The sequence below is a fragment of the Protopterus annectens genome, chromosome 2.part0 (assembly GCF_019279795.1).
Source record: "Protopterus annectens isolate FY-2018-M chromosome 2.part0, PAN1.0, whole genome shotgun sequence".
In the NCBI taxonomy this organism is placed as follows: domain Eukaryota; kingdom Metazoa; phylum Chordata; order Ceratodontiformes; family Protopteridae; genus Protopterus; species Protopterus annectens.
In genome coordinates, this window is record NC_056728.1 from 923,200,674 (window position 1) to 923,214,119 (window position 13,446).

Genomic DNA, 13,446 nt, shown 5'->3' on the forward strand with positions numbered 1-13,446 from the left:
CCTGCATTCAGTTTAAATACAGGTTTGTCAACATCTGTTTAATAACTGCATTTCACTGATTTGTGCACATGGTCGACAGGTGTATGAGATTGACAATCCCCAGGTAGGGGAATATTCCCTTTTCTCAAGGGATTGTGCAATCTCAGAGTTGGTATATATACTTAGGGGATATGGGGATGTAGGAGGCTTGCCCCCTGAAAAAAAAACATTGTTTTTTTTGCTTGAAAATTGCATGTGTATGAGTCGTAACTTGTCGATGTTTGGTTTGTTAACCTTTTGCATTCAACATTTTGGAGGTCGATGTATGGGCTACTCTTCTAAAGTGAGTTAATCCATATATATATATATATGTGTGTGTGTGTGTGTGTGTGTGTGTCTATATATGTATATACGTTTACTATTGAAATTTCAAACCAGGTTCAGTCGACCATTTAAAATGTGGACCAGAAATGCTGAATTTAAAATTCCGAAAAGTAAACCAAAGCGAAAATGAATACAGCAACCACCGTGGTTTGATGTATTCGACATAGCAGGAGATGATGTCACTCACCTCCTACTATGCACATTAAAGTACAGTTGAACTCTACAGTCAACGGTACATTAATTCTACAATTTTGCAGGGGGGGCTACACCCCCTGCGCATTAAATATACCAACTCTGAGATCGCACTACAGTAAGGAAATGGGTTAATTCCCTTTCCGTCACTGAACCGCTACCTCCTTGCAAAATATCGAACCCAAATTATCGACCTCGATTATGGATTGACATTGGACCACATGCTGGTCGACTGATGGACTGATGCAGTTTTCAAATTTTTATAGTAAACCCATATGTGTGTGTATATATATATATATATATATATATATATATATATATATATATATATATAGGTCTACATCTGTTTATCGAGCAGTTTTGCAGGGGGGCAATCTCCCCTGCTCCCCATCCATACTAACTCCGAGTTCCCACTACAGTGGGGAAACAGGTATATTTCCTTATCCCCACTGTAGAGTGCTTTGGTGATGAAATGTTTTTTTTTTTTGTTTTAAATCCCGGTTCAGTGAACCAGTATTCACAAAGACCCTACTAACCTCCCTAGGGTACACAGTCAACAAAAAGAAGTCCAAACAGGTGCCCACCCAAAGGATAATATTCCTGGGAGCAAGTCTGGATACAGCATCCCAGATAGCATTCCTTACACCAGAGAAATTTTCCTGAGAGCCTACTTCTCTCAACTAGCCACCAGGCCCCAGCTATCTGCAAGGAAGATCCTGCAAGCTCTGGAGTTCATGGCATCTTGCATACTACTCATTCTATGTGCCAGACTGCATATGAGGAAACTTCAGTCTTACTTAAAGAGCCTTTGGTGTCAGCACTCTCAAGACCTCAAAACACTTCTACCTATAATTCCTTGCCTCAGAAAGGAATTTCTTTGGTGGGCAACAGCATGCTGCTCCCACAACAAGGGCCTGCCCTTCTCCCCACCCCCCACCACCCAGACCCTCACCACAGTTGCATCAGACTACGCTTCGGGTGCACACCTGGATGGCAGTTGCATACAGGGCCAATGGAGCCCTCAGGAAATCCCTCTGCACATCAGTCAAAAAGAGATGATGGCTGTGCAGCACACCTTGATAGCTTGCAAACCCCTTCTCTCTCTCCAGGGGTTCTCCTAATCAAAACAGACAACACCACTGCGATGTGGTACATCAACAAGCAGGGAGGGATTCATTCCTACCCTCTATGTAGTCTGGCCTTGACCCTTTGGCTCACAGCTTCTTCCATGCAACTACACCTGTTAGCATAATTCCTACCAGGCTCTCTCAACTCTCTGGCAGACCAATTAAGCAGAAAACTTCTGGACCCACATAAGTGGCAACTCAACAGAAGTACCTTCACCCTAATAACTCAGAAATGGGGAACCCTGAAGGTCGACCTCTTTGCCTCCCACACCAACCATCAGCTCAGAAAACTTTGCACCAGGGAGCATCACTGCATGGCTTGGAAAGTGGATGCCCTGTCCTTCCCCTGGGTCAAATATCGGTCTCTGCCTTTCCTCCTCCACCTCTCATCCCTAGGGTACTGCTCAAAATAAGGGAGGAAAAACCAAGGACCATTCTTATAGCTCCAGAATGGCCCCAACACTGGTACCCCTTGCTATGCAGCCTGTCCCTGCTGCCTCAATGGCATCTTCCTCAGATTCCAAACCTCCTGACCCAGAGGGAAGGGGAGTTCATGCATCCCAAATTGCAGACACTCAATTTGGCAGATTGGCTTATTCCCTAACCCCAAACCAATCTAGCATCCTCAGTAAACAGGTTCTGGTTGTTATCTATGAGGCCAGATGTCCTAGCACCAGAAAGTCTTATGCAGATAAATGGAAAAGGTTCTGCACCTGGATCCAGACTAATGGAGCCAATATGGCACAGCCCTCTATCCTTCTCATCCTGGATTATTTTGCTAACCTACTACACAGTGGCCTTTCTTTCTCCTGTATAAAAAGTCATGCCTGTGCTATTTCTGCTCATTTCCCACTTAGCAGACCCTTTTCTCACACCCTTTGATCAAACAGTTCCTCAGAGGGGCTAGCAACTTGAGGCCCCCCAGAAGGGCACCGACACCAGCTTGGGACCTTTACTCTGTCATGGAAAAACTCACCCTGCCCCTTTTCAAAACAGCTTCTTCTGCAGAACTAAAATGTCTCACCTGGAAGACAGCTTTCCTTCTTGCCATCAGTTCAGCCAGAAGAGTCTCTGAGCTGCAAGCACTCATAGCTGTGGAACCCTTCATCATCTTCCATGCAGATGAGGTATCCCTCAGAACTAACCCATCCTTCATGCCCAAGGTGGTGTCCAGTGTGACTCTCAATCAATCCATTCATCTGCCCACCTTCTTTCCTAATCCCCAGAACAAGGGGGAAAGGATTCTTCACTCTCTAGATGTGCACAGACAGCTCAGATTCTATCTGGACATCTCTAAATCCTTCAGAAAGTCTGGTCAATTGCTAGTTACCTTTGCTACAGGGGCAGAAGGCAAAGTCATCTCCAAACAAACAATTTTCAAGTGGATAGCACAGTGCATCTATTTCTGCTACAAACAGCATGGAAAGCCTCCCCGCAAGGGGGTCAGGACACACTCCACCACAGCAGCCTCCACCTCTGGAGCTTTCCTAAGAGGAGTCCCCACCAGGGACATCCTAGAGGCTGCCACCTGGACATCTGTTCACACTTTTACCAAGCATTACCACCTGCCTCTGCAGTCTTGCAAGGCATCCTAGCCAGCCCCTAGTTTCCTTGACTGCCTCCACCCATTTCCTCAGCTTTGGAAATCTACCCAAATGTGTTGACTGCAACAGTGAAACAGGAAGAACATAATACAGTGGTGTACACTTACCATAAATGTAGATGTTTGAGTGTATTCACTGTTGCAGTCCTGGTTTCCCCTCCCTCCATCCCCCGTTATTCTCTTTCTTTCTTTACAAGGGACTTATTGGTGTTTATTTTCCACTGGTGGGGTTCTTCCACCATAACCTAGCCTCCTACTTTGAGGGCTCCTAACAGGTTAGGGCAAGAAAAACCTGATGTAATGGCATCGGCTGCCTTACTTTATACCACTGATGACCTGACGTCAGTCCTTAAGCAACAGCAAATGACGCAGAAGTACTAAGCCTCTGGTATTCGGGCTTGCCGAAGGCTACCCTGGCAGGGATAACCCAAATGTGATGACTGCAACAGTGAATACACTCTTGTATCTACATTTATGGTAAGTGTACACAACTGTACTTTCTGATATCTTGCATAATAGAATTCCATTTTTTTGCATCAAGAGTAGCAGTAAAGGCTAATTCCACTTGCTTTGTGAGGTTTATGGATTGAGAAAGTTGTTTATCATTAGAATGAAAGGGGTCTGTTTGAGTAACAGGAAGGAAGAATAGAGCTTAGTGCAGGACAGACATGGGGTTTATAAATGATGTTTTTGGCAGTGGCTAGTTTGTACTAAACTGTAGACAGCAGTATGGTGAAAGAATAGCACTTGTAAACCGGGAAGTGAACTAAAATGCAATTTTTGACTACCTAGAAAAGTGTTTACATTCTTTAGTTAAAATATTTTTTAATCGTTTCATTTTTGTACTGAGAAGTAATCTTTTTTGCTTTTTCAGTTGTTTGTAATGTAATTCTTATGGCCTGGGCCATACCTGAAAAGGGTCCATGGACCTGTGCAATTAACCAGGGTAACAAATGGTAAATAAAGTAGCTTACATAAAATATTTGAGCAAATGCTGGTGTAGCAGGTATTTGTTTCAAAATCTCCAGCATTTGCTACTGTTGTCTTCTTTTTACAAGGGAATTTTTTTCTGTTTCTTTGAGAATTGTTACAGAAATAGGTAAAACACTCTGTCCTAATGCTTTGCAGACTGTTCATGTAAAATTTCTTCATTTGTAGTGGATATGAAAGTGCTGGTTATTTGTTAATTTAGTATAATTTGCTTGCACCTTTTATTGGAATATTTATTTATTTTTTTCTTCTCAGTTCCATGCATTGGCAATGTCCAGCTGTCCACGACTGCTAGACAGCTTGCCGGAGATTAACCCTTCACAGCACATGGCATTCCTTACTAGGCAGATCCATCAGTGTCTCGCCTGTCATCAGTATCTTCAGTTCAAAGGTTCTGTGCTGGCACTGGCAGTTATCACTTTGGAGATTGAAAAACTCATTCCTGATTGGTTAGCTCTCACTATTGACCTGTTGAAGAAAGCACAGGTATGGAAGGTGTAATGTAATTCTGTATTTGCTAAGTGGCAATTATTTTTTCTGATGGAAAACATGCATCTGAGTTTTTTTTTTTTTTTTAATTGTTACAAGGTAACTGAAATTTGGCATGTTATAGCACCAGTTACCATCAGGTTTTTTGAACACTTGTTTTTCATAAGAATGCTGATATTGCTGTGACTTATGTAATCTGAATCATGAATATATGAATACTATTTATGTCAGTAATTGCAAGTCTTGATGAGTTTTGTCACACTGTTTTATAGTATTTGGGCCTTAACTGATTCATCAGAAATATTCAAACAGTAGTTAATAGAATTAACTGCAGCGCACATACCTTACCACATAAAACGGGTTGCAGGTGTACAGCCTCCTTATTTCTTTTTTTTTTTTTACGGTACCCATGTTGATGGAGTTTGGTCAACACTAACATTCTTCTTCATCTCATTGTTATTTTCTTATTCAGCTACTTGATTGACTCATCAGATACATACCATAATATGCAAGGTTGTGCTGTAAAACTAGCCATTGAAAATATTAGTAGGTTTATGTTTGTTACTGAGTAGGACAGCTTAAAATCATTGATTCCAATAAGTAAAGAAAGTAGAGCAAAGCATTTGTTTTCTAGAACAGGAGCACTCAGTGTTATCAGAAGTTTTGTTTGTGTCGTTATCCAGAAGTCACTGTGTGAAGGAAAATACGATTTTCTCAAAAAAAAAAAGGGGGGGGGGGTGATAACATCAGAAGAGGCTTGACAGGGATTGCACTGCTCATCAAAAGCAAAAGAGCAAAATACTGTTATCAGCAGTAAATACTGTAGTGGGAAACAGACATAGAATAACATTTACATTTTAAATAAAGTCAGACATCTCAAGACGAGCAGAACATATTAAACCTATACTTATTTGTTCCATCTATTGAAATAAGACCACGATCTAAGCCAAACTCTTGCTTCAGTGTGGTAACTGCTGTTCCTAACCACTCTTGCCATCTCCATGAAATAGATACATTACAACAGTTTATGACAGTTTTGCATTCTAGGGGGTTTGACAGTGTTCCCCCCTCAGGGTGATACACTTACAGATCACCACTAGGACGCCCCATAATGGCTTGGGCTGTGAGTGTATGGTACAGGGAGTCTCATGGCAAAAAGACTTACAGTAGCAGTTAGGTTAAAATTCCTCCCTAAATATGGTGACATGTCTTCCGTGCTTTATCCCACAAAGATGAAAGCCCCTGGCTGGTGGCAGAAATTTGTGGCCAGTTGCCCAGGCTGTCTGAAGGACACTTCCAACACTAGTCAAACCATTCAGAAGACATTACTTAACTTGATAAGGTATGTAAAAAGAAAAGTTAACAATGCACCATGTATAGCTGGAGGTTGGATGATGTAGTAGCTATTGCTGATGAAGATGATAAAGCATGTTTTATTCACCTAGGGCAGCTCCAGCAAGCCATAAATGTCACTCTATTTGCAAAAGTGTGCTGGGTTATATGTGATGCAGAGCATGTAGCCATGTAAATCTGAAATGTTACACATTGTTTAACATCATCCCCTCATAGGTTTTCCTGACCAGACATCTATAGTAGAGGCTAGATATAACATGATTATCCCCAGTGCCTTCTAATATCTAAACTTCTGTCAAGGGAAGACCTACTGATTTAGGTGCATATTGCCAGCAGTATATCCTTAGCTGTCCTAATATCTTTCAGAAAAGTTGCAATTGTGCTCCTAAAAAAATAGCCACTGTAGAATAATCCCATCCATTGATAGACCCATTTCTTCCAAATCATGACAAGCATCCCAGATACCTATTTCCATAACGTTTCATTGGAACCAAGTAGTCATGAGCAAACCAGAGGCTAGCAATGGAATGTTGGCAAAACTTTTCTGGACACTGCTGGCATAAAAACTGGTTGGTCTACAGTGACTAGTTTCTACTATTGTTTCATAAATAGTTAACAGTCCATGATATTGTATTGTATTGGGCAGGATCTAGAGGATGTTTTTCTAGACTGTCTTTCTCTTTAGGTCTATGAACCATCAAGCACTTGTCCCTTGGGTCCCAAACCTATTTCTTCTCCGATACAGGGGACCTTGCCTGCACCTGATTGTGAGCTAACCAGAGATGGCTGTTATCTATAGAGCTGTGGAGGAGTTTTTGTCTAAACCAGTGCTTGATTCTTCTGTATGGCTACCATTGGAGGGTGTCCTCATCTCTACAGCATGAGGGTATGTCTTCATTCTCACCCCCCTCCCCTTTGCATGACCATATACATTTCAGGACAGACCATACGTGTCCCAGGCTGGGGAACTACTCAATACTATTACTTTTCTTTGTAGCCTTTAATCTTGACAGTATTCGCTGTGGGGGTATTTCTTTTAACCCTTACTTATCACCACAGGGGCTTCCAGCACCCTTCCCTAGATGCATGCATACTGCCACATATAAATGTGTAAGGACTACAATCAGTGGGAGCACCAAGTCTACATCCTTCAGGTCATAGCCCCTGTTTTCTTGAGAACAGATTGGCCATGGCTACTGTTTTCATAAGAACAGATTAGCCACTGGAAGTCAGCACTACCCTTCTCTCCAGGATGGTGAGCCACCATAAGCTACTCTATTCCCATCATCCCTGCCCAGGTCTTCCAGCAGCCAAGCCACTACTCAAATTTGAGTTGCAGTCAAGGTTTTCTCTCTCTCTCTCTCTCTCTGCACCAAAGAAATAGGCTAAAATTCGGAGGATTCTTCCCAATTATGGTAGCATGGTTACCAGTGATACGTTCTATGAGGCTAGAAAAATGCCTTTCAGATTGATGGAGTTGAATTTCAACTCACCATTGTGAAGAATGTGCTCCTGCAGAGAAAGAGAACTGAAAGAATCCAAGGTGAATTAATAAGGGTCCTGGTCCTTTATTGCCCTTGAAGGTAATTAAGACTCATTCCAGGTTTGATGTACTAAAAAGGCAGTGCAAATGTTTCACTTAACGGAGGAACTATGGGAGTGGAGATCCCAGTAAAAATATCCTGTAGAACATTCATCATCATTAAGCATGTAGAGTTAAGTGCCTTCCCAGATATCTCCAAATAAGGTTGGTGTCTGACGTGAAGCGTAAACCTTAGCCTCAGATATAGGGTCTTGTAAAGCTTGGATTTTTACTTTCATGACTCTGTAATTTAGCCAAATGAACCTGCATCTGTAATAGCTGTAGGTATTGCATTTAACTATGTCACATGCCAGCCTACCTTTAAAAATATAGTAAAGCCTGCTTTCTAAGTTGCAGCTTAGTCACAATTCAGCTGAATCCCAAACTGGCTGAAGGTTGAGATAGAAGATATGCAGTTGAATTATGTCAAATGTTGCATTCCTACTTTTTTATTGAGACCCAGCTTCTAAGGTGAGCTGTCACAAAGCATTTAAATATGTGGGATGGGTAGTCCTTTCCCTCAGGAGTTTTCTAAAACATATCACAAAATAAGATCTGTGACACTTGCTTTCACACCATTTGGTATTCAAGGAAGGTAGACTCCTTTACATTATTTAGGAGTTGTTTTTAATACCAGGTCATAAATCAAGTCTTTCCTTAAGTATCATAGTGTTTTGCGACCGCTTAATAGGTAGTGGAAAATGATTCCAAAGCATGACAACTGGGTGATAAGTCTTCGTCTTTTACATAATCTGTTTATGTTAAGCTAAAATTAAAAGTTGCTTGCTTGTCTTTATTAAATGTGACATATTTACTTATATAGCCGAAAATAAATCAGGCCATAATAACATTTCCTTTATTTTCATGCAGTGTACACAGTTTCTTTTTAACATTTTTCATTCACTGCAACATTTTTTATGTATATTTTCAGTTTCTGCTTTCCTTTAAATTTCACTCCTCCTGAACATTATTTTCCATTTATTGTTCGTTCAAATTGCATTAACGTCTATGTAATTTACCCCTTTGCCTTTATAAAGATCTCACTTCCATCTTTTATCTCCTTTATAATATTCATAACTTCACTTAGAGTTAGTTTGGATTTTGATTTCCTTTTTCTAGTAATTTGATTTTTCAGCATCCTATAGCGTTAAACTTAGTAAGGCCTTGGTATGTTTGGCAATTCAGATCCCATGTCCTAGCTCAAAAGAATCATTTCCTTAGTTAAAACCATTTGATCCCCCAACAAGTACACTTTAGGGAATTTTTAAAATCTGCCAACTCGTTACATTCCTAAAAAAAAACATATTCCCAATTACCTCTGTCTTTTCCATCACACCTCCAGCATTTACTATCTTCCTGAGGAAAAGTTATCTGAATTCTGCTTTGGGTATAAGACACGTATGCAAAACACTTCCTTGTAATATCCTATACCTTCTGGACTTTATTGCATACTGAGAGCTGTACAAATGTCCTCCCATTGTTTCATTGTACACTGCCATTCCTCTGTATCTTTCCAATCTTTTCTAGTCTCTTTTGACTGATTCTTGTAATTATCCTGTAATATTTTGTGTGCCCTACTAATTAACCCTTTTTAACAACACCTTCTGCTGTAGACTGAACTAAAAACTCTAAAAGAAATGGCCTTTCATTTAGCAATCCCCATTTCATTTCTCTGTTATTAATCACCAGTAGGGAAAAGTGTCTCTAACCTACATTCTAAAAATCTGGCTGATTTCATCCCACTGTACTACTAAAACATCTCTAATTATTTGAAAACAGAACCTTGGTTCATTTGTTGATTTTCTCCAATAAATTCCAACCCCTCTTGTCTCCTTCCTGTAACTGTCCTATATTACTACTTGTAGTTATCGATATTGGTAGAATTCCTCCTTTCTCAATTAAGGTGTTGGGTAGTTCTTACGATACTTTATGAATAATACTACTCTGTATGGTTGTTGTTAAGGAAGTTTATACAAAATCCTGTCCCTCCCCCCGTTTCATCATCATCAACCCATTCCACTTTGACTTATAACCTTCTGCTTGCATTATGTGTTTGAGGCTTAGTTGCATAGCTATAAAATATCCCTTCAGATCAGATAATGCTAAACAATCTTCTTCTGTGGGGGGAATAAACATCCCATTTAACTCTTGCCCTCTTCTCCTCCCAGATAAATTCCTTCAAGTCTTTGTTAATTATCGTCCACAGCTTCTCCTCTGGTTGAAAAAAAATATACCTGACCTGCATATAAAACAGGGGCTAGCAATATTTTCACTGCTTGGATTTTACTATCCTTGCTCATACTCAAGAGCTTCCATTTTTTTGTATTATATTTTATTTAACCTCTTCTTACATATCCTTAGCTCCCATAACAAAATCCTTTTTAACCCAAACTCCTAAGAAATTAATTTTGTCATGACTTCATAAATATTGGTATTGGTGAACCAATATTTGTTTGTGCACATGATTTCTCTCACTAACTTTTTTTTATCTTTTTTTTATTTCACGAAAAGACATGAAACTGTCTCAAAGTTCTAGAACACTGAAATATATTTTTCTGGATTTATTAAGTACAAAATAATATCTTCAAATAAAGATGTTCATCGTGTTACCCTGCTGCAGTCATCACACTTGGGTTATCCTGTCGTCATGCGGTCCCACAGTCAGCCGGATTTCCAAAGTCTTGGTCCGACGTCGGTTGCTGTCGCCTCATCCCTGACGTCAGTGCGCCAGGGGTACATATATTGCAACCGACGCCATTTTCTTCAGTCTTTCTTGCCGCGCGGTGCCCGAAGCAGAAGCAGTTTGCAAGTGCCGGTCGGCCGACTCCTGAGATTTTCAAATTCGAGTTTCAGACCGAAATCTTCTATAAAGCTAAGTACCCCATTGGGGAAACTTTTCTTGCCTCAGACCGATGTCAGAAAAAGTTAACAATTGTATTTCTTGTGGGAAGCAAATACCTCATAAGGATTTTCATTCTTATTGTATACCCTGCCTAGGCCCTGATCACGACATCACTTCTTGTCATTTTTGTGCTAGATTTAATAAACGCACTATTAAAAGACGATTTGATTTCGCACAACACTTTTTTGGCAGAAAATTTAATTATAACATGCCGTCGGAGCTACCGACTACCGGCGTGCACAAAAAACGCAGGGATAAGGATTGTCAGCCCAGGCCTAAGCCTGATTCCGAGGCCTCGGTTGATCCGGTCTCCGGTTATCTGTGAGGCTCCGACGCAGCTTCTGACTGCCGCAGTTGAGGAACCCGAGACCGCTACGGATATTTTGACGGAATGTACTAGGCCGACGCAGCCTTTTACTTCAGGCCCTACTGACGACTTACCTTCCAAGGATGCCAGTACTTCTGAAACACCTTCGCTTTCTGAAGGCGTTTTCAGACCGATGACTCTTACAGTCAAAACATTTTCAAAATCGAAAAAAGCTTCACTTCAGTCTCCTGTTCAAGGCCCTATGCCTAAGAAACAGATGCTTAAGATGGCTGAAGATCTGATTACTCTTATCAGGGGTTCCCAGCCTCCTCCTGACAAAAGGCCTAGACAAGAGGAAGAATCTGCTTCCTCTGAACAACTGTCTATTTCTTCAGATTCCTCTGAAGACCAAGACTATTCCTTCTCTCCTTATGAAGATTCTGATGCTGAGGACTCCATTCCCTCAGCTTCCCCTCCAGAAGATTATTCTTTTGGGGAAACTTTACACACTATGAGGGAGCATTTTCACTGGGAAGGTCAGGATTACTCTGATTCCAAGAAAAGGCTCAGAGAGTTTCTTTTACTCCCCCAACACAGACCTCTAGCCATCCCTCCTGTTCTGGACATTGTGGATGATGTTTATTTAGAATCCAGTTTCAACCCTGACTCTCTGCCTCCTGCCCCCGGCCCCGGCCAAGCCTGACAGATATTACAGAGTACCTGATTCCCATAAATTCCTTTACAAAAGCCCAGTAGCTGACCCAGAGACCATCTCCCAGGGTCCCAAGGGGGCTAAGGTTTCCATGGCTAAAAATCCAGTACCTTCTGAAAGGGATTCAAGAGCACTAGACAGATGGGGGAAAAAGGTTTACACCTCAACCACTGACCGTAAATCCCTCCACTCCGTCTTTGTACCGCAGATCAAGTTTATCAAATAATTATCCAAAATTATAAGAATACAAACATACCTAAAGGTACAAGCAAAGCAACAGCACAAAGGGCTGTTAACAGACAGTGCCTCAGGTGAGGTCCAGCCAATCACCAGAAGCTGCCAGTTTGAATATTGGAACGGTGAAGGAGAGAGAAGCATTGAACCAGTTGAAAATAAGACAACACAGATCTATTGTTAATGTAAATACATAACTTTCGTATCTGATGCTTTCTGTTTTCATCCGATTCAACCTTTGGGAAAGACACCCAAGCTGTCAATTACCTGGATGGTATCAAGGAAGGACATTCCTAAGGATGGTGGTTCATAGGTTGGTACTAGGCTATCGGCCCTAGGACCTATACAAGCCTAGCCATAACAATTCCCTGGCTATTTCTTCCCACAATATTTACTTCCCACCTCTTTGGTGGAACCAAAGAGGGAACATGATCCAGATTGTACATCCAGTTTATAATTTGACACAAAGGTGTAAATCATGGAGCAAGTTGCTGCTGCATAAATATCATCAATGGGAAGTCTCTTTGTAAAGGCTATAGAGGTAGCTACCGCCTTTGTAGAATGAGGCCTGGGTTTTGTTTGTAAGGATAACCTTCTTTTAGCATAAACAAATGAAATACACTCTGATAACTATTTTGATAGGGTAACTTCAGAAAAGCCATTACCAACGTTTTGTCCTAGAAAATGTTACAAACAACTGATCTGACTTTCTCAAATCTTTTTTTTCATAGAGACAGAACCTGAGTTGAAGATGAACATCTAACACGTATAAAATATACTCCCCCCTTTGTTTGAAAATCTTGGGAAGAACACTGGTAGGTCAATAGATTGATTTAGATTTGCTTAAGATGTTACTTTAGAAAGAAAGGATGAGTTAGTTTTTAATACCAATCTGTCTTTATCAAAAACCAAGTACAGGGGGGTTGCAAGAAAGGTCTTGTAGTTCATAAATTCTTCTAGCTGAAGTGACTGCAACAAAGAAAATTGTTTGAATTAGTCTTACCTGGGGATGTTGAATGACTTGGGTGGCAACTACGCATAGGGAAAGAACCCTGGAATGTGATCATTTGGCCATCTGAAAAGTTGTGTTTACAGTGAAGAAACTCTTTGTTGGGCAGCAGTATGTCAGCTCCTGGACTCACTGACTGTTATACCAGACTGAATATCAACTAGAGCAAAAGGTCCTGATGTTGAAACAGTAGATGCCTGGAAGCCAATCTTCTAGGTATGGGAAAACTTGGATCCCTGGCAGGTGCAAATGAGCTGCTACTACTGGGTTCTGTGGCAGCAGCCCCTAGTAGTAGGAGGAGGCAGATAAGAGCTGCTACTATATGGGGATGTGGTGAGAATGAACGGCAGTGCTCTGAATGGGTACTGATTGGCTTCCAGATGGAATGTGAGAAATCTCCAGGATTGTGGCTGTGTTTGCACATGATAGTAGGCACCCTGGAGATCTACAGAACACCTCAGAAGAGGTAATATGGACTGCAGCATGACCGTTTTGAATTCTGTCTTTCACAAACTGACTGAGATGACTCGGATCCAAAATTGTTCTGAGGCCCCTCTGTCTTTTTGGATACTAAAAAGAACCT

The 13,446-nt window shown here is 41.0% G+C and overlaps 1 protein-coding gene across 1 annotated transcript in view; it reads left to right on the plus strand.

Moving 5' to 3' along the window:
• CCNI (cyclin I) overlaps positions 1-13,446 on the plus strand; it is a 1,428,732-nt gene that overhangs the window by 960,736 nt on the left and 454,550 nt on the right. Inside the window, exon 6 of the mRNA XM_044061168.1 lies at positions 4,531-4,761. Coding sequence (XP_043917103.1) covers positions 4,531-4,761 — 231 coding nt within the window. The remainder of the gene's footprint in view (positions 1-4,530; positions 4,762-13,446) is intronic.